This window comes from Leuciscus leuciscus, assembly GCF_965113295.1.
Source record: "Leuciscus leuciscus genome assembly, chromosome: 15".
In the NCBI taxonomy this organism is placed as follows: domain Eukaryota; kingdom Metazoa; phylum Chordata; class Actinopteri; order Cypriniformes; family Leuciscidae; genus Leuciscus; species Leuciscus leuciscus.
Window position 1 is genome coordinate 31,684,131 of NC_138739.1, and position 22,327 is coordinate 31,706,457.

General features: G+C 39.5%; 1 protein-coding gene across 3 annotated transcripts; it reads left to right on the forward strand.

Moving 5' to 3' along the window:
• The first annotated feature begins 11,768 nt into the window (after positions 1–11,768).
• On the forward strand, positions 11,769–20,994 carry b3galt2 (UDP-Gal:betaGlcNAc beta 1,3-galactosyltransferase, polypeptide 2). 3 transcript variants are annotated; one of them, XM_082139881.1, is made up of 2 exons: positions 11,769–12,484; positions 18,766–20,994. In XM_082139881.1, the coding sequence occupies exon 2, from the start codon at positions 19,026–19,028 to the stop codon at positions 20,337–20,339; it is 1,314 nt and encodes a 437-aa protein (XP_081996007.1). In that variant the 5' UTR covers positions 11,769–12,484; positions 18,766–19,025; the 3' UTR covers positions 20,340–20,994. The 3 variants fall into 3 exon arrangements, with proteins under 3 accessions (XP_081996007.1, XP_081996008.1, XP_081996009.1); XM_082139882.1 differs by having other exon boundaries at positions 11,769–12,356; XM_082139883.1 differs by lacking the exon at positions 11,769–12,484 and adding an exon at positions 16,402–17,949.
• The last annotated feature ends 1,333 nt before the right edge of the window (positions 20,995–22,327 follow it).

A 22,327-nucleotide genomic window follows, 5' to 3' on the forward strand; every position in this document is an offset into this window, starting at 1 on the left:
TATGATTGTGATAATTCAGGAAATACCTGTAAAATAACAGTGTTGTTCAGTTTGTTTAATTTAATGTTACAGGGTTTTTTGGGGGGCTGCCAGTCATTCAACCGTTTTATCAATTACCTGTTTTGTTGCTGTTTAATTACAGATTATATTTATAATTTTACATTTTTATGTAATTTAAGAAAACAGAAAAAAATACTGTATGAAAAATAAAGTAAATTTCCTGTATAAAAAATGTGAATTACTGCAATTTGTCATTAATGTCACAATACCTAAAATAACAGCTGAATTTTTATTTTACAGATATTATTTGTAATTTTACAGAGTTTTGAGTACAATTTAAAATTAAAGAAAATGAACGTCAAAAAAAATCTGTTATTTTCTGTGAAATTCTGTGAATTTTTTTTTTTGCAGTATATATATAATAGATTTAATGCACAAACCATACATAACTCTATTTTTGCACAAATTTGGTCCAGCCAAATAACATTGTATTGAGGCCTTATATTTGGTTTGCTGTTTACCTTGTATTTGGTTTGGTCTTGCGATATCAGCTCTTTCTTGTGCTTGTTACCACATCAAACCAACGGCTAATGTGATGCGACACTTCCCGTGCTGCCCGTGCTCCAATTTGCATGCTAAAGTCTGCGCGTCTTCTTTAATCTCTGCTCTTGATGTTGAAAGCACAAATGCTGGAAAAGAGTAAACAAAGGACGAGTGAGGTCCGGTCAGTCACAACAGCTCAGTCCGAGTGGAATATGAAATGCTCAACATGTTGGAGGTCTCTGCTGATGACAAGTGTGTGTCAGATGTCATGATATTTTGGGCACTGAAAATGCTCGTGTACACACGTCCGCCCACAAGATGAGTATACAGGCAATGAGTAGATACGCATTTGTAATATGTACTGGAAAAAAGTGTACATTAGCTCAACATTTCCCATGATTATTCTCCAAGGACATTTGTAAAACAGCATCACAATTGTTAATTGCAAGGTTAATTCTCTTCATCTTCATCAGGAAAATAAAACAACTGATGCAGGCAGGAGATCAAAGTCAAATTTTACTTATTTAACAGCAGACAATCAAATAATAAATGAAAGGTAAAATGAATTCATCCATAATCAGGATTAAAAATGAAACATAAAATGAACAGTTAAAATCACTTCTAATATATCTAAGTAAAATATAATTAAGACGAGTATAATATTCTTAGCCTAAAGATAATTAAAGTTGGTTGAGAGATCTCTCTTTGAAAAGACAGGTTGCGAAGGAGCAATGTCTGATTCCAAAGGATAGACTGTCCTACAGAAATTGATCTCTCTATTATACAGTTGCTTTTCGGAACAGAGCTAAGTTCCTCTTTTCATAGTATAGTGCATCGAACCTAAGTCAGTCAGCTACATTTAAGGCATAAAATCGTATAAAAGAAAAAAATTAAACATCCATTTCAAATGATATACATGCAAATGATTAATGATAAAACATAAGCGAATGATAAAAGCAAGAAACATATTTTTTTTTTTTTTTCGATTCATCAACAACAAATATCAACAACTTTTATATCAACATGATGAATAATCAGACCTGACATGGGCAATCAGTGAATTGACCAATCAACCAATAAACCAGTGAAATCCCATAAAATAAAATAAAACGTTCAAACTTCCTGAACAAGCTCAAGGTGTTTCAGTTGCGATGCCTGCGAAAGATACTACGAGTATCACTTTGATCAAATCCGGAATGAAGTAATTTGCCAGTGATGCAAGCTGACAACCGATGATAGAGGAACAGACACAGCAATGGCGGTTGTAATAGTTTGACTACGTCTGCAGAATGACTGATATCAGATTACAATACCGATTCCTCTGGAGAACACAACCTTTCCAATGGAAAGTCCAGCCAGTGGCACCAAAGAAAACATAGGTGAGGCAAGTATAGGATACAAGGAACCACCGTATCGACCTCAATCAAGCAAGGTATATCGGCATGGACCGTAAAGCTTGGAAAAGCATTGTGCAGCAAGTCCGAAATCCTACGGCACCCACAGCACTACTGGTTACGCCGCTAGCTAGCTAGGATCAAGAGAAAGATACCTGCTCAATGCCCGGTACACATTGTAGGATTTTTGGCTGTCTCAGATGAAAGATGACCGATCGTGTCGATTTCTGTGGTCGTGGCTCCTAAACGGTGGTCCTACGTCGTACAATAAGATAGGTTCAAATACCTCAGTGTCACTTTGCATTATCATTTCACAGTGTGTTTGCTGCTACGACCTATACGTCTACTGACTAGCCAATAAAAATGCAGCATGAAATGGCGTATTAATCGACGATACATGCCGCTAAAACTTAAAACTGCTTAGGCTACCTCAAGCTCCATTAGCAAAATTTGCATGCCAAGTTGCTCTCTTTTCCCAAGCCCTAACCGCGTCCATATTCTCCTCTTTCGCTTCCTCCTCTTTTTTTCAGTTCACATTAAAAACCACAATTGCCACAATGTGTTTACAAGTAGCGCATGCTGATGACGTTTTATTCTTCTATATACTAACTTGCGTCGTAGCCTACGATTCAATAGGTGCCATCATCGTAGTCTACATACATGAATATGTGCCGCTGTTACGTTTAACTTTTCCTATGACCCTTAAAAATACACTGATGAGCCAAAACATTATGGCCAGTCACAGGTGAAGTAAATATCATTGATCATCTCCTACCAAGGCCACTTATCAAGGTCTGGGAAGATCATAATCAATGTGTTGGATGCAGGAGAAATGAGCAGGAATAAAGATCTGAGCGACTTTAACAAAGGCCAAATTGACATGGCAAGGCAAGTGGGTCAGAGTATCTCTGAAATGACAAGGCTTGTAGGTTGTTCCGGGTCAAACCACAAACCACCACAGGGTGTTTTTAACTTGAGCGCCTCATTTTCAGAGCGCTATATGCGCAAGACCGCTAAAGGTTACATCTACACTAATCCAGATTCATTCTTTTTGTCTACATTTTGGCTTTCCATCCACACTGAGACAGCGTTTTTAGTCCTGTGAAAACTGAGCTTAATTAAAACTGAGCCATAATTAAGTATGCGGACGACACAACCGTGGTTGATGTGGATGTCGAGACGAGTCGGCCTATCGGGAGGAGGTCCGCGGAATGGTTGAGTGGTGCAAGGACAATAACCTCATCTTGAACACATCCAAGACAAAGGAATTAATCATTGACATACGTAGGAAAAGGGCAGACACGGAACCACTCCACATTAATGGGGAATGTGTGAAAAGGGTTCCTGTCTTCAAGTTCCTAGGTACACACATCACAGAGGACTTCTCTTGGACCACCAATACCCACCACATGGTCAAGAAGGCCCAGCAGTGACTCCACTTCCTAAGAATCCTCAGAAAAAAAAACATCTGGAGGAGAAGCTGCTGGTGTCCTTCTACTGCTTCTCCATTTGAAGCGTACTGGCCAACTGCATATCCACCTGGTATGCCAGCTGCTCCAGAGGGCCCTCCAGAGCAGAGGTGTCAAAAGTATTCACATTCATTACTCTAGTAGAAGTATAGATACTAGGGTTTAAAAAGACTTCTGTAGAAATTGAAGTATCAACTCAAGCTTTTTACTCAAGTAAAAGTGTAAAAGTACTGATTTCAAAACTACTTAAAGTATAAAAGTAAAAGTAATGTAAGTAAAAAAAAATGCCATTAAGGTCAAAATCTTAGGCCGCGCCACAGGGGCCTATAGTGCACTACCCCATCTCCTCAAAAAAACATTTTTCTAAAGGCCATAATGACTATAATGTTATATTAAAATGTTAATGTTGAAAATTTTGGGATGCACTAGGCTACCTATTTCAGCCGCATATATGCCCATTGAAAATTAAAGCATTTTAGTACAATGCAAATGTATTAAAGAACCATATATGTGTACTACTGAGATATGATCAAGATATGATGACTAGTTGCCTGTAAGTGCAACAATGTTGCCAGATTGGGACGTTGATTTCCAGCCCAAAAGCTCACCAAAACCCGTCCCAAAAAAATGTGATATCATTTTATTACCATGTCATTCAAGGTTGATAAGCACCATTTTTATCTCCTTAAAACAGGGCATTAATTAATGAGAATTAGCAAATATGACTAAAATGTCCAGGTGGACACTGTCAAAACGGCAATCAACAAATGAACCGATGACTTTAACCCTCAGAAGTAGGTCACACATTGCAGAACATAACGATGAATAGCAGTCAAAACTGATTCATGGTTGATTCAAACCTTTTTCAGCAGCTGTCAGAGACAAGTAGAGTGCAGTCTGGACGGTGTAAAAGATGCAGATGTCTGGTTAGGCTAGTGTGCACATGACCATGGACAGGAGTCTTCTTATATTCGATTTCAAGTCATTCAACTGTGCTCTCTCCTCTCAGAGTTATATTCACCATCGAGTCATCTCCCACCACATGTGTACGTTTTTTAGAGTTGCTCACTATCTCACTCTTTACTGTAGAAACAACGTACTGTATAGTAGGCCTATGTCACTTTGGCATTAGCGATCATATGATGAATACCAACTTATCGAGCGAAATCGCGTCTGCCTGCTGATCGCTGATTGGCTCAAAGTGCGCGCTCGTCGGTGACGTCAGCACCAACGATGAATCCGGAATGAAAACAAGCCTAAATGGAGTAACGATGCTATGTAAGGAGTAGAAAGTACAGATAATTGCGTGAAAATGTAAGGAGTAGAAGTAAAAAGTCAGCTGAAAAAGAATTACTCCAGTAAAGTATAGATACCCAAAATTTCTTCTTAAGTAGCCTAAGGTAATGAAGTGTTTGTACTTCGTTACTTGACATCTTTGCTCCAGAGGGTCATTAACACCGCCCAAAGGATCATCGGCTGCACTCTGTGCTCCCTGCAGGACATCTTCAGTTCTCGCTGCCTCACCAGATCTGACATCATTCTAAGAGACCCCTCACACCCCGGGGGATGAGAAACACCATATTGATATAACATTCTTGTTTTTAGATTCTATGTATTTGTTTGTTAAAGGGATACTCCACTTTTTTTGGAAATAGGCTCATTTTACAACTCCCCCAGAGTTAAACAGTTGAGTTTTACCGTTTTCGAATCCATTCAGCCGATCACCGGGTCTGGCGGTACCACTTTTAGCATAGCTTAGCATAGATCATTGAATCGGACAAGACCATTAGCATCTCTCTCAAAAAAATGACCAAAGAGTTTCGATATTTTTCCTATTTAAAACTTGACTCTTCTGTAGTTACATCGTGTAGTCTACTAAGACCGACGGAAAATGTAAAGTTGCGATTTTCTAGGCTGATATGGCTAGGAACTATACTCTCATTCCTGTGTAATAATCAAGAAACCTTGCTGCCATACCATGGGTGCAGCAGGCGTAATGATATGACGCAGTGCCTGGAAATAGGTCTAATAGGTTAGACAAACTTAGTCCCGGTCACGTTGGAAGTTACAGAGCTGGGGACTATTTTCAGGCGCTGCGTTATATCATTACGCCTGCTGGACTCATGGTACGGCAGCAAAGTTTCTTGATTATTACGCAGGAATGAGAGTATAGCTCCTAGCCATATCAGCCTAGAAAATTTTCATTTTCTATCGGTCTTAGTACACGATGTAACTACAGAAGAGTCAAGTTTTTAAATAGGAAAAATATCTAGGGCCCTATTTTAACGATCTGAAACGCAAGTGTCAAGCGCAAAGCGCAAGTAACTTTGTGGGCGGGTCTCGGCGCTGTTGCTATTTTCCCGGCGGGATAAATGCCTCTTGCGCCCGGCGCAAATCTAAAAGGGGTTGGTCTGAAGTAGCTTCATTATTCATAGGTGTGGTTTGGGCGTAATGTGAAATAAACCAATCAGAGCGACATCTCACATTCCCTTTAAGAGCAGGCATGCTTGTTCTAAAGCGGATTCCTATTATAACGGCGGATTTGCCAGGCGCGCGCCAGGAGCGGTTCACAGCCGAGGAGACAGACGTTCTCGTCAGGGACATTGGGGATGGAGAAACCCACCCAAATTAACTTCGGTTAAACAGGCGTATGATAATTTGGGTAAATGTGTAAGCTAGATGTATGCTTTTATAATAAATTGTCTATCTATCTATCTATCTATCTATCTATCTATCTATCTAATAATGTATGATTTGCAAAAATGAAAACTGCTGCTTCTGTGTAGATGAGAGAATCAAAGTGCGCGTTGTGCACACGCTACATTGATTATGGCCAAGCATGCGCCCTTAAAATAGCATATGAATAACATGCGCAACGTGCCACTGACTTTAAACATTTTTTTCCTGGTTAGTGGCGCAATTGTTTTCTAAACCTGCAAAATAGCATGAAGGAACGTTTGCGCCGGAACACGCCTCCTCTTTGGGCTGAACCGCCCTGGGGAGCGCAAGTGTATTTCCTAACTTACCGACGTGCGTCTGAGGAGGGAAAAGTCAAAATAGGAATGATACATGCATCGGTGTACAAAGTCAATTGCGCTGGGTGCAAGATAGGGCCCCTAAACTCTTTGGTAATTTTTTTGAGAGAGATGCTAATGGTCTTGTCCGATTCAATGATCTATGCTAAGCTATGCTAAAAGTGGTACCGCCAGACCCGGAGATCAGCTTAATGGATTCGGGAGTTGAAAAATGAGCCTATTTCCAAAAAAAGTGGAGTATCCCTTTAGCATCGGGATAAATGTCGTCTTATTTCGTTGTACCCTGTACAATGATATTAAAGAATTTTATTCTATTCTATTCTATTCTATTCTATTCTCACTAGTGGATACATTTGAAAAAAAGACATGTAATGCTGATTGAGTGCAACCTGTAAGAGGTGACATATTTGCCAATAAAATGATCGTGCCAGAAGAATAGAAATCAGAACTTTAGTCTCTCAGTATCCTCTCAGTGAGCTCAGTGAGCCGTGTGTTTTCTACATGTTTAACCTATTTGGCCGTGACTTTATTAACCACAGACATTTTGTTTCCTGCAAAGGTTAAACATTATCAGAAATATCAGTTCACTGGTACCTACGGAAACATTTTCTGACCTTCAGCAGTCCATTGGGAGTCTGTTATGTGTTTTTAATGGTTCTGTCTCTCAGAAATGTTGATAATCTGATTTATTTGCTCTATTCCAAAACTTAATGGGCTGACAATAAGGAGGAAGTATTTTAAGCTACCACAAGGATGTTTCAAAAGGAATCACATGTATCTGTGATAAAGGCAATCCCAGAATGCATTGCAATCAGGTGAGAGAAATGTCATGCCAATTATAAATAGAATGTCAGTGTTAATTATAAATTTACTTCTATTTTATTCAATGTGGCCCCCGGTAAATCTCAGTACACTGCAACGCCACTGATTTTATTCAATAAAGTTCTGCAGTTATGACTTTTTTTTTAGGCCAACCCGGAATCACCAAGGTTGCTTTGACAAAAACGCAACCGGATTTTCCCACTGCATTACACTGCAATTTGACCAACAAAATGTTATGATTCTTACAACTTTTATGCATTTTGAAGCCTAAATACAATAGCCAGAAGTAAAATGCTAAACGAACTACACCACGGTCGTATGACTTCAACGTCACCAACAATAAGCTTCCAACAACTCTTTCCAACTTTTTTTTATTTTTTATTAATTTTCCCTGAAAGTTAGAGTTATAATAGTTTGCAAGAGCGTGATTATAAGAACAACGAGGCTGTGAAAGCGGACTAATGAGTTTGAATTAACCTGTTCACAATGATGATGTTTAATGTCCCTGACTATTTCTGTAGTTCTATTTAGCTTGTTAGCAACCGCATTTTACAAGACAAGTAAAAGCTTTAGAAAATCATAATGGAGCATTACTTATAATATCTTGTGATATTATTTACAATGAAACTTATGTTCACCACAGACCTTATTTCAGGCATTTAATCAAAAACTCATTCAAAAAACCCATTGGCTTTGGGACGATGGAACCACAAGTGCTAAAATGCTAACTGTTTTTTTTTTTTTTTTTTTTTGGCTTGAGGTTTTGGCCTCCCTGCAGCACTCTATTCTTAAGTAGATAAAAATGTTAACAACATGTTAACCTCAAACTGGAATCAACAGTGGGTTCAGAACTATGCCCTATTCCCACTGAAATCTTTATCTATCACAGTGAGAGCTGTTAAAACTTTTTAGCATGCTTGGGAGTGATGTGTCCATCCGTTGAACCCTATAAAAGCTTTCATTTCTAAAGGTCTTTTTTGAAGTAGGTTTATTTTAGAACAGTAGCTTAACTTAGCATGGCGCCAGCTATGCCAAGGGCATGAGTTCAATTCCAGGGAACACACATGGAAACAGAAATGTACCTTGAATGCCAATTATCTGCCATGGATCAAATAAGATACAATTTAGTGGCAACACACCAGTGGTAGACTTTTAAGCACTTCTGTTTGGAAAGATGCTATATAGCTAACACAATTATTATTCCTTCCAAGTGCCCTGCATAGAAATTGATGCCATTTGAAACTCACAATGTGAGTCGCGTCTCCCATGCAGAGTGCTATTTGTGTGCTGTATCAGAGGAAGAGCAAGTTATTATATTTTGATTACGCATTACAAACGCATGGAACAGTTAATTGTTCACAATAACACCAAGAACACGCGTTAAGAAAGCCAATTTTCATTTCCGTTAGGATGCTGCCTTAAAAAGTAGCCAGGCAGTGAGGCAGCTCATTAGGTTTGGAACAGAGCTGGAGAACACAACCCATGCGAATGGAAAGAAATCCGAACTGGAACAATACACTGTGTGCCAAGGAATGCTGTATTGCTCAAGATAAAAGTTCAATACCTCAGTTTGTGTTTATTGTTTAGAGTGCAGCATTTTAGGTATATAAGCAAACTGACTTTTAGTGATTCAAAGTCAGTTATGCTCTTTTTTTGCCTTTTGGTACTTAATATTAGGAAATCTCACCCTAAATATATCACGTTATTAACACGCAGGGTTCTGATCAATCAGTTTGTGGGAAAATCAATCTGTCCAGAATCACCTCTTTCTGACTAATATGCTCACGCTGGTCAGGTACCTGAGCTAATGGCTCCCAAAGCACTTCTGTCAACGAGAAAGCTTCTATTAATTATTCAGTCTCACTAAGGCTCTGAAACCACAGTGATACCTTGCGTGGTATTCACAACAGTCTGCTGCCAGTGCTGACACAGGGCAAGTCAGCTTTTAGTGTATTTCCCCCTGGATTGGATCATTAGAAAAGGGTGAAATTAGACACCTTAGAAAATGTGAAATGTGTTACAGGCTTATAGACAATGGGATGGGATAGGATTGGGGCTAGTTGTCACACAGAGAAGTTGGCCCACGTTGTTCCAATTTTAAACCATTTGTTAATTATTATTTATTTTAGTCAAAAACTATTTTAGCAACCGCCTTTTTCAAGACACGTAACAGCTTCAAAAATATCAAGAGTGGGGTAATACTGATGTATTTTATGTCGTAGAATAAAATGTGGAAGTGTCTTGTGTTAGGGGTTAACCGTTTAGGACCCAAGGACCAGATGTTTGAAAGAAGACCCGGAGTCAGAATTATACAAAATTAAAGAAAGGTTTTATTGAAGATAGTTTGCAGTTTCATCAGCAGAAGTCAGCTTCAAGACTCACACAGGAGTTCGTAGGCCGCCCCGCTTACAGTTACAAAGATCACAGCAGTTATACCATTTCCAAGGTCTAAGCTACGTCATTGCTTACAGGTTGAATGATTCTCATTGGCTAAGAAATATATAAACATAGTAATTTCCCACACATATACAGATAAACTGAAGCATATCTCCATAGATGATGCAGCTGACACTCGGACCCAGAAGTTAGGCACGTCGTGACCTTCCAGGGTTGCTGGGTGCCAGCGTGTCCCGAACTACCCTGGTAAACCAGAGTTCTCGCGAGAGCACAAGTAGAATTTGCTCAGCGAGTTACTCTGGTGTCGAGTAACAATGCTCATTAAATATGCCCCTCGATCTGAGCTGCACCAATCACATCGGGTTATCTGATATAGGCGGGCTAGAGGCGAGCTAAACAGATGACGACAGCGTGTGACGTCGAAGTCATTAGTAAACATTGCAAGATGCCTATGGATGAATACCAGTTGTTTGAAACGGCTTTGGCCGCTACAATGAACGAGTTAGACTTGGCTTTTTATCTAAAACAGGAACAGAAGACGCCGCTCGAATCCTTCCTTTGCAAGAAGGACGTTTTTGGTGTTTTGCCGACCAGATATGGTAAGTCTAATCTACCAGTTAGCTCCGCTGGTAGCTAAGCGTATGGGGTTTATTGTTATGATTGGTCGTAGTGTTATCCAGTTGCGTGCAGTGAGTTTTTAAAATGCATGCTTGGTGCCGCCCCTCGAGCTGGCCGATTTTCATTAGTCGACGCTAGTCCTGAACAACAATGCCAGTGGTTCCTTAACCTGTAACCAAGAAGACTAACACACACAACGACACAGCTTTTCCAAGGTTGGATTTGGCCAGGCTCTAACTATAAACAGGAGTCTCGTCTCAAAACATCAAGATAACAAGTTATTTTTCTCAAGGATAGGAAACTTTAGTCTAAATGGAAAATATAGGCTTTAACTGAGAAATGGTCCCTTAAACTATAGACTTCAATGACCCCTATATGTTTTAACACGTTGAAGACCTTTCTCAAACACAAAACAAGTCCCTATTTCATTTCTGGAAGCCGGGCTAAATGAGCAAGCACTGTTACTGCATTCAGATATCAAATACTGACATTATAAAGAATACATGAAAATAACATTTCAGTAATCACACTGTTAACTTCTATAACAAAGTAAAATCTCCAGAGAAGTAATTCAACTCATTTGATATTTAGAAGGAAAAATATTGATTAATACCTTGATTATAATCACTCATTAGTACATATACATTGAAGCAGCAGTGGATTCCAATCCACCCCCTTCACTTGACTTTGAGTTCATTTCAGACCTTATTTCGACCATTTAACCACAAGCGGAACCGAAAGTGCTGAAATGCTAACTGCACATACCTGCACCACACTATGAGCCGTACGTGAAATTGGTGCCTGTGCAATGCCTGAAACAAAATGGGAATATAAATCATCATAGTATTGATAAGCTCCAAAATATAGCCTGTTGTTGGTAAGAAATTGCATCAAAACATGTGTTCATGTTGTATTGCAAAACACTTTAGCTGTTTAGGTTAGGGACGGATTTCCTTGTGTGGTTAAGTTTAGTAATAACAAATAAACTACAGCTGTAATTACATGCAGATATTTTTTTATAATATAAGTACAATATATGTAGCTACAGAATAAGCGCATTGTATCAAATTATGAAAATAATACATAATATAGCCTAGTTAAAGACACTTCCTATAAGTATAAAGTGGGACCAAGGATTTTATAGTAATCACGGACGGTTTGAAAAGTAACGTTAATTGTAAACAAAACAAAAATCGTTGGTCAAAATATGTTGGAATCCCGTGAGAGGAATGACAAATGAAAGTCCACATTTTAAAGCCCAAAAAACCCCGTTGTCACTGGTAGACACTTAACGTTACTATAATATTAGAAATTTTATGAATAGCAATATAAAATGATTCCGGCTAGTTTTGAATGGTCGTCAATGGAGACGGATCATTATTGCCCCATGATAGTGTAGTTACGACATCTACCAGCAGGGGCTAACTGTTGAAGCTAACCAGCCAAACCGTGGCCCCTTGGCGAGTTAAATCCATTCTTCCACCGAGGAGGAAGAATGTGTGGGGGAGTGGGAGTGATTCTAAATGGATCACGTGGGATTCTCCTCTAAGTAGGCAGTGACGTCGCAGGGGCTCAGTCAGTCAGTCCTGCTTTCCCTCCCTCTATCCCTTCCCACCCCACACATCATTTGGAGAAGAAGAGGACAGGCTTTGCTGTTTTCTCCTGCACTTCGGGGTCGTGTTCCGTTACACCAGGCACGGGGTCGGAGAGGCCTCTTGCAGCCGTTATTCTGACAGGAAGAACCACCCCGCTCACGTGCATCAGCTGCCTCCCCCGTTACTCCACCACCGGACATACCTCTTCATAATGACTGCAAACGCGCGACGTAGAGTATGACCGTTGAAGTTCTTTTTTTATATAAATTCTCCGTTCCCGCCTCCCGCTGCTGTTTATATTTGTGAAGAAATTCGCATTTAACGGACGAAGAACTAGCGGTCTCAGGGACAGTACCACAGAAATGCATGGGAGATGAAGTCTAATGTGTACAGTGCCAGACAACAATAGCCCCTGACAGATGGAAGGAGGGGTTGTTCTCCACGAATTCAAGATGGAAAACGAAGGAATGAGCTTAAGTTCCTGTGAGTAACAGGGAAGAGGTGGTTTATCGTCGGGGTTTTTTTTGTGTTTTTTTGGCTGAAGGGAATGATGGCGCGTGGTGCGGGTCGACAGACGGCGCGCGCATCTTTCCACTTTGTCACAGAGTGAGGTAGGTCTCCAAATATATAGATATCGCAATATAATGTTGTTTTTTCTAAGTCTAATTACCCTTTAAGAGTAACTATCTTAATTATAAACACCATAATGCATACCGAGGAAGAAAAGGGACCAGTAAATAGTTCACTAAGTTGTGTAAACAGAATGGATGTTATTAAAGGACATTGCAGAAAACTTGATTCAAATGCTTGAGCACTGTCTACAGAAGTCACACACACTAAAATACAAACACACTTGGCTATTAATTTGATCGTAGTTTAACCAATAATATATTAAAAAAATTGCATTCAATGTGACTGCTATGGTACCAGCTGGTAAAGTATGGAAACGCCACAGCTGCTTGGTGAGATGTCATTAAAACCTTGAGAACAAAAAAAAAAACTAAAGTAAGGTCTTTTAATTATATGAATGCATTAAAAAATGTTACAGTTCATTAAAAGCACTGCAACATTGTTCATTGCAGGGACTATGGCAGATTGTGACAGTAATGTGCGTGAATCAACAAACCTATTTGCTCTCATGGGAGATGAGACGTCACATTAGTCATATAAGCCATATGACATAAAAACAATTGAAACAACCTGCTGAAGTATGCAAGGGCCAATATGTATGCTGGCATGCTCCAAGTATCTTGTACAGATTATTCTGCAATAATGTGTGTGTGTGTGTGTTTAATTTGGCCACAGTTCTCTTTTAGCAGAATTTGGGGGGGGATGGTATTCATTCCAGTCCAAGTTAGATGACAGATGCTCTGAGAATAAAATGCTTTCAGCTTCATCCTCACAATGTGCGATTCATTAAATTCACATTTCAAAGGAACATTCGCAAACTTCTGAACGAGGTTTATAAAGACCCTGGCATTTGAGCAATGGATGGAATTATATTTAAAATGACTATGTCCCAGAATAGTTTAAGAAAACATTCAAATGTGGTGTCAGATGTTGTATAAATAAACACAGCCGTTAAAGATATGAACAGTGACCGTGCAAATGCAGAACTCATGATAAGTGTTTTCACATGGGACACTCTCAATGTCAAATTAATATTTTCTCCAGGGAGAATCACTAGTGCATATGGAGATTTATTGAATCTGGTGCGCATTTGTTGTGATTGTACATTGCATTTATTCCCCTCAATTTATTATTTGTTTAATGCCATTCAGAATTTCGGGAGGGTTTTTATCAGTTTTTCCATTAGCTTTGACATAGTAGTTTTACGACAAGGCAATATGTTTGTTTAACAACACTAAACATATTACTGTAGAAAAACATTAATATGCAATGCAAATTATTCACAATATCGGGCTCACAAATGGATGTCATTGCAAATGTGAATCCTATTTAGAAAGGCATGCTATATGCTACCTGTCACTTATCACACTGAAACCAACATTTACATGGATAGCCAATAGAAAAATGTCAACAATGCATTGGTTATGAGAAATGGTTTTGAAAAATCCTAAGCAAAACCCTGTGGGAGCTGAGCGTTAAAAAGCTCCTGCATTTATTATTATAGGGTACACTGATTGCCAAGTTATGCTGATCTCCATCATAATTTCTTTGTTTGCAGGTGTTTCCTATTAGAAGTCTAATAGTCTCATGTTGCTCTTCTAATTGCTGACCGCTGTGGCCACATCATGCTCTTAATTTACGTAACTGTTTGAAATGAAAACTGAAATTAAAGCAGCTGATTTTAAGACTTCATCTCTGTCGTTAGCAAATACACAACTATTTATTTATTCTCTTGTTCCTCAAAACAAGCATCTGTTAGCTTGACAAGAAAAAAAACAAAACACCTAGCACCAAGTGGGTGCAGTACGTAGCGTTCTCTAGTGAGGCTCTCATTACAGGATATCAAATGGATGACAAAAGAAACCTTTGGAGCATTTCATTCGCTCTGTTCTGAAGTGTGTTAACCTTTAAAGTAAAGCCAGGCTTAGCCTCTTTCCATCTAACTGTAATTGCCCACGCTGGGCGAGCACATTTGGTTGAAAAGGTTATCATCCTCTGATCCAGTTGTTGCAACAAAACAGGGAGACAAACATTTAGGTGGTAGGTAGGTAGGTAGGTAGGTGCAATGGTAGCCTATGGAACTCTCCACAAATAGGGTACAAAACGGCCTGGAATTTATTTATATTTTTCAATAATAAATCAGTGAGAAGAGACAATAAAAAAATGTTGGTCGTCAACCTCAGGCCATCTGAGATTTGGTTTATCGTATATGATGTTTGCGCATTTCTACAACCCTGTTACTATGTGTAAACCAGTTCAAAACCCTAATTTGCAAGGTTTTTTATTTTCATTTTTTTTTTTTTTTTACAAATAAACGTTACATAAACACTACTAATTAGGGGTGTAACGGTACACAAACATGATGGTTCGGTACGTATACCTCGGTTTTTACATCACAGTTCAGTACGGGTTCGGTACTGCAGGGGGGAGAAAACGAAACACAATTACTTTTATCTTATTTTTTTTATTAAACTGTTTTTTTTTTAACAAATGCGCCTCTGTGTTTAAATAAATTAAATTATAATTAATTATATAATAAACAATGCAAAAAAAAAAAAAAAAAAGCAAATTGCACATATGGCAGGTTTTGCATTACCTACAAAATCTAATTATAAAGTTAATTTTCCTTCTCCAATTCAATTTTGAAATATAATTAGAGATGCACCGATACTAAATTTCTCAGCTGATACTGATAGTTGATTAATATCGATAATATCGTCCGATAGTGATAATTTGGTTTACTAAAAGGAAAGATTGTTTCATTCCCCTGGTGATACTTCGAGCAAAGTTTCATGTTGTGTCGAGCCTTCTTAGTGTTTTAAAAATAGCGATTTTTGATGCTATCATAGTAGTGCCCCATGCACTCCCATTCAAAAGGCAATTTGACCGAAAACTAAAATACGGTCAAACTTAAAAGTGGCGTTTCCATTCTAATTATGCTTTTAAACAAAAGTTTGCCTCGGGTAGATTAACAAAAAGACCCTAGGTTGCATTTTGGCGAGAGCTACCCTTTAAATTAATCTGAAATTAGCCTTATATATATAATTTATATATATATATATCCTACCCTTTGAAATAATTTTCGTTTTAAAATATTTATTTTTAAACAAAAAATACATTTAATTCAGCAACAGACAAGTAGGCTTGTAACTGTATTTTGTTTAATTTTTATTGTTTCATTCATATTATTTCATTCTTATTTATTGCCTATAAAGGCCTAATAACATGATCAGTAAGTTGTCAGAAAGCTTATAGAGCTGGTAAGTCCCGCCCATCCGTAAAATCCCAAGTGGACCTCTCGGTTGAAAAATCGTCAATGCAAGTGAATGTGAGAAAATAATTATTTTCTGGTCCCGTTTGAATTGTGCCATGAATGTGAACATAAGTTGTCTGTGAATTTTTTATATAATTTTTCATGTTACGAGTTTGACAGTATATTGTATGATTCTTTGGCTAGCAGTTGTGGAAAAGACATAACGAAAGAAAGACTACATGTCGCCTATGTGACGTCACCCCATAACACATTTTCCCTCCACTTGTCAAATCACGGTGCTAATGCTGCAATAATCTATGGAGACAGATCGAGATGTCTGTGTGTTTTGTACCCAAATGTCACCATTCAAACCAAATGGGCTGTTCTTTCTTCAGATTCCCGTCTGATGTAAAAACTAGAGTTGTAGTCCACAAAGTAACCGTATCAAACTTCTACCCGCTAAATTGTAGCATTCTTAACACGAAAAATTATATAAAAAATTCACAGACAACATATGTTCACATTCATGGCAAAATTCAAACGGGACCAGAAAATAATTATTTTCTCACATTCACTTGCATTGATTATTTTTCAACCTAGAGGTCCAGTTGGGTTAGCGGAAGGGGCGGGACTTACCAGCTCTATATTTCATAACTTATCAGTATGAGGTCATGCTGAGGGATTTGAAGTTCCTCTTGTGCTTTCGCCAGATCTCTTCTCTTCAACCAGCTCTGTAAGAATGTACTGACCAATGTGTGACACAGGCCCATTGCTCAGGCTGTGCGGTTCTTGATGCTTGTCATTGCGTTTGTCACTGCCAAATTTAAATTGTGACCAAAGCAGTTCAGCCACGGCCAGTTCAACTTTTTCACTTCTGCCACGATGTTGGCCCCGTTGTCTGTAGTGATACAGGCCAGCTTCTTTTCATCCAGGGACCTCTCTTCAAATGCATGATTCCGAAATATTGTCGGACGTGTGGTTCTCGGGCGCAAACACTGTTTCGAGGCAACGTGAGTCCAGTCCATGCTCAGATAAAGAACCGTTAGACTCATATAAGGAGTCATATTGACACTTGACCACATATCAGTTGTGGCAGAGAAGTAGTCGACATTCATAAGCTCGCTTTTGATCGATGTCTTTACCGTGTTGTACATTTTCGGCACCGCAGTCTCTGAAAAGTAGGTTTCATGCGCTTCGATGGCTGGATGACAGTTAGCGAGATGAGACCTCAAATTCGATGCATTGCCGTGTGTCACAGGGACCTTTTTGCCCCAAATTTTGCATATTGGCTCATCTTAATTTGCTGGCTCGCCCTTTTCATTCGGTTGAAAGCCGAAATTTTCCCAAACTGGCGACGTTACATTAGGTTTTGGGACAAGAGCGCCTGAAAATATCAACAAAACACCGGATACAAACAGTTGGTGGGAAAACGACACTCGTAACACTCTTGTATTCATTATTAATTTATTTAACATTCAATGCACAATTAGAAAAAAAAGTTAACACTGCGGTTTCCGCGGTTGCTTTCCTTCCTCTGCGGTTGGCTTGTCAATAACGCGGTATTACAATATAGCGGTTATCGCGACAACCCTAGAGCTATTTGCGATTATTTGATGAGAGGCGCTACAAATAAGGTTTAGTACAGGGAAAAACCATAACTTAAACTACGGCTGATTCAGAGGGTCAAATAGATCCTGCTTTTATGTATTTGTTTTTAGCTGTTAATGCGTTATTGTCGCATTAACTTGCCCTAAATTCAACACGAGAAATTTTCTTCACACGCAGTGTCAGTTGCAGTCGGACATGTTTTGCAGCACCCTTTTGATTGACAGGATATAATCGCCACTGATCATCGGCTGTTTTTAAACAATCTAATAAAATAATAGTCATGTTGTCATTGGTACGTTGTTTCATTGTGCACAGGTGTCCCTTGTCTTCTCATTAGTCTTGTGTGTATTTAAGCCCTCATGTTTGCCACTTGTCCTTGTCAAGTATTGTTTCACTGTAACCTCTGTTTTGAGTTTCATGCCATGCCTTTGTTTTTTTGTTTGATCATGTTTGGGAAATAAACTGCACTTGGGTTCTACAACTTGCCTCCAGTGGACTAACTGTTATAAGTGCATATACAAAATGCTTCGCTCTAGAGTTAATTTCTCTAGTGAACTAACCGGCTGTCGCCACTAAATGCCTGAGGTAAATGTAATGCTACGTAACTATACATGTAATTATAATATAACTCGAAAATAGAAAGAACATTTAAACATAGCTCTGAAAATGATTCCGAACAAAACATGACTTTCTAAATCACGACCTCTGCTTTGCCTTTGTAATAATTTTCTTCTATTTTTGTTCACCATTACTGGGCAGAGGTTCTAGAATCTAATAACCCCCGGTGTGAGAAAGCAATGGTTAAGAGAGGAAATTGCTAGCAGGGAGGCCTATCCCTCTGGTGCAGTGTTGATAAGTTTAAGGTGGAGGGTGAATAAGGGGTGAGGGCTGTTATCACTCGCAGCTTCTGGCTGCGTCTCCTGCAACATTGCTTGCTGGAGCCTGAAAATTCATTTTGACGGATACTTCCCTCTCTGGCTGTTAGAGTGCAGCTGGGTGGGGTGGTGGCTTCGAGGGCCTCTGAGACAGCAGTGTTCACACTGAATGCCATGTTGTGCAAACCTGCAATTTAAACTCTCATGCAGGGCAGTAAAAGTTAGCTCATGATATGCAGAGACCCCTGTTAGCAATCTCCCCCACAGTGTTGCCATGCACAGCAAATGTAGGAGTCTGAAAAATCATTACGATGCTGCTGTAGAGAGAAGGTTGTGTGCTGTCAAAAACCTTGTTTGTTATGAAAATCACAAATGAATTATGAAATAATGAAATGAATGCCAAAATTACTACTACTGTAGCAGTGTACGGCTCATAAATGTAATTTAAGATCTTCTGCCATCCATTGTACATTATCCATGCGACACCACCCAGTATTATTCATTGTTTTTCTCTTCTCGTTCTTAGATCACAGAGACATCAGTCGGAGGAAGCAGTCGTCCTTCAGAAGGAAACTGCCCCAAAGCATGACCGTCTGCCACTGGAGAGGGTCAGAGAATCGCATCCCTGCAACTCTCATGAACAGTTTGTCATCCCCCTCGTAGGTCCACCTGCGGCCCTGAACACACCCATCTGCCAGCTCAGATAACCCTCAGGCTGTTTGCAACACATGTTTGATGTGATTGGTTGTGACCGCTGCGCTTTGCTAAGCAGCCCCACTCTACATCATGCAGTGGCGTCGGCGACACTGCTGCCCCATCAAGATGACCTGGAATGTCAAGCGGTCACTCTTCCGCACACATGTAGCAGGCCTTCTCTCGCTGGCCTCAATCTTCGCCCTGTTTCTCATCTACTGCCACCAGGATTTGCTGCAGGGCCGGAGTTGGTTGCGAGACAACCCTTTGGTCTACACCATGCGGGGTTTGCGCCCCCACAAGGAGCGTGCGAAGGGAAACCAAAGCTCACTACGTAGCCTCTGGAAGGACAATACTTATGTGCTCCCCAAACCGTCTGTTAACTTCAATTTGAGTTCTCACCAGGCTGAGATTACTGCCCGGGGGATTGTGGGACTGGAGATATCGCCGAGCAGCAACAACTCAAACACCAACAGCAACACCAAGAGCTTGCACAGGGAAATGGGAGTGGGAGGCCGTCTGGCAGCCCAGCCTTATCACTGGCTGCTTAATGAGCCCTACAAGTGCAACGAAAGCAGTCCCTTCCTGGTTTTGCTAATTGCTGCAGAGCCAAGGCAGTTGGAGGCAAGGAACGCCATCAGACAGACCTGGGGCAACGAGAGCGTGGCCATGGGTTACGGGTTCGTGCGGCTCTTTCTGCTGGGAAGGATACCTAAAGCGTATTCTCAGAGCTCCATTGACGAGGAGAGCTTGCAGTACCGTGACATCATCCAGCAGGACTTCTTGGACACCTATTACAACCTTACCATCAAGACGCTGATGGGCATGAGCTGGGTTGCTCGCTATTGCCCGCACGCCCGTTATGTCATGAAGACGGACAGTGACATGTTTGTCAACACAGAATATCTCATCCAAAAGCTGCTAAAGCCAAACACGGCACCTCGACTGAATTACTTCACAGGCTACCTAATGAGAGGCTATGCTCCCAACCGCAACAAGGACAGTAAGTGGTACATGCCACCAGAGCTGTATTCCAGCGAGAGGTACCCTATCTTTTGCTCCGGGACAGGCTATGTATTCTCGGGGGACATGGCTGCGAAAATCTACAATGCCTCATTGAGTATCCGTCGCCTTCATCTCGAGGATGTGTATGTGGGAATCTGCCTGGCCAAACTGCGGATCGACCCAGTGCCACCACCAAACGAGTTTCTCTTCAACCACTGGAGAGTGTCGTACTCCAGCTGCAAATACAGTCACCTGATCACCTCTCACCAGTTCCAGCCCAACGAACTCATGAAATACTGGAATCACTTGCAAAGCAACAAGCACAATCCTTGCCTTAACATGGCGAAGGATAGGAGCGGGCGACCGCGCCATAGGAAGTTGCAGTGGGAAGGTCTTCGGTGATTAGCCAGGGCTCAGGGTTGCAGTAGTGTTACCACAGCATGTGCAAATTTCAGCAGTATATGAGGTAGGGAACAGCACAGTGTTTTTTGGTATTGTCAATTACAACTATTTTTTTAATTTCAGAGAGCTGTTATGTATTGTAAACCTGTCTTTTTAAAGGGAAGCCAGAGACATTGATGTGTGCAGTATCTAGCATGCACTATAAAAAAACAAGACGATGATGGTAATACCATTTTCAGGTGCCAATTAACCAAGACATATTAAGAGGTTTCTCTTCAAGCTAACACCTGACTGATATTACTAAGGGCCAATTTTATTGGGATCCTCACTGTTTCTGTATTCAAAGGAAGAAAAATTGGGAATATCATATGGTGGTGTATCTGTACTGTGACACATTTCTTTGATTCTCAGAGATGTCCATCCTTGACATTATGAGATGATGTTGATTTTTCTATCTACCTAAAACCTGCAAATGGTTTACAGTAACCAAACCAAATTAAAAACGGTATGTATAAAAGATATTATATGAGATTTAATTGCATCATAGTCAGATATGATCAAAGTAATATTTTTCAAAGCTTTTCATTGACTAAATATACAGGTCTGCCCTTGATGAGGGTAAGTTAAAATATTTATTAAATGTATTTCTTAAACATATTGTCTCGGAGGTGTGGTCATTTAAATAATGTGACATTATTCAAATAATGTATTACTCGGCATGAGCTGAAACCCAATTTTACTATGTGATTATTTAGATCAGACACATTTCTCTTAATACAACTAAATTGTCATAAATAATGCACTAGAAGGCAATGCAAAACATGAAGAGTTGAAAACTTCTTTGGTTACTACCTCAGTGACCCCCATGAAATTTCCATCAGTATAGAACTAAAAAGGAAATCTGACATGAGACTTTAAGTCTGATAAAATAAACATTACTGCTAATAATTCACTTCTAATTGACTTTTACAGACAGTTGCACCCTTCATTTGCAAAATTAAAAATGTCTTCGTTGTCAAAATTTGCATAATTCATGCAAATTTCAAAGCATTATGGAGAAATATCAACATTCAAATCACCATTATGTACTCATTAAATTAAAATGAGGCTTGAAAAATCCTAGACTCAGTCCCCAGATGGAACCGAAGACTAATGCGTTAATGATAAAGTGGATAGTGTTGCTCTGGGTCAAAATATATAATTAGTGGGGGGGCTTCACAACACATTAGCAAAGAGTAATCCAATTAAATTGACGCTGGCAACATTTGAAGGGTTTATTTATCATTTTCATTACTCATTTGTCATTCTAATTTTAATTAACCACATATTCGAGTGACTACGGTAAGTGCTAGATGCAGAGTTTGTGCATCAATAACAGGTGACTCGAAAGACATTTCCATATACCCTGTTGTAAAAATAAGTTTCACAATATAACAATGATTGTGGCACAAATGAGTAACTTTCCAGTTCTTCTAGTCTACTTGGGTTCACCTCCAGTAAATACGACTTTGACCGAGAAAACAGTAACTGTTTTGAAGATAAAAGGTGGAACTTTAGAGTAAGAATGGAATAATTTACTTGCATGCTCTTGAGGTTTCATGTCACTTAATCTTAATCTAACAAAAATAAGAAGTGCTAAAGACTAAATATCACTTAAAACATAATTTGTGAAGTCATATGGACTATGCACAAATTTCTACACTCAAATATGACAAGGTAACATTTAAAAAGTGCAAATTGTCCTGAGTATCAGGAGATTTCCAGGACCTCATTGCTTTAGACCCTAAAAACATCTAAGAATTACTTTCTTGCTAGACAGAAGTTAATTTGCACAACAACGTGCAATTCCATTGCAAAGCATCCATTAAATCCTCATCTCTTGTTAAGCATTTATCTCCCTCAATTAATAGGAATCAAAGTCGTGGCCAAGGGCGAGAGAATATAACCAACAGAAGCAGCTTTCATTCCGCCGCGCCCTGTGCAATCAC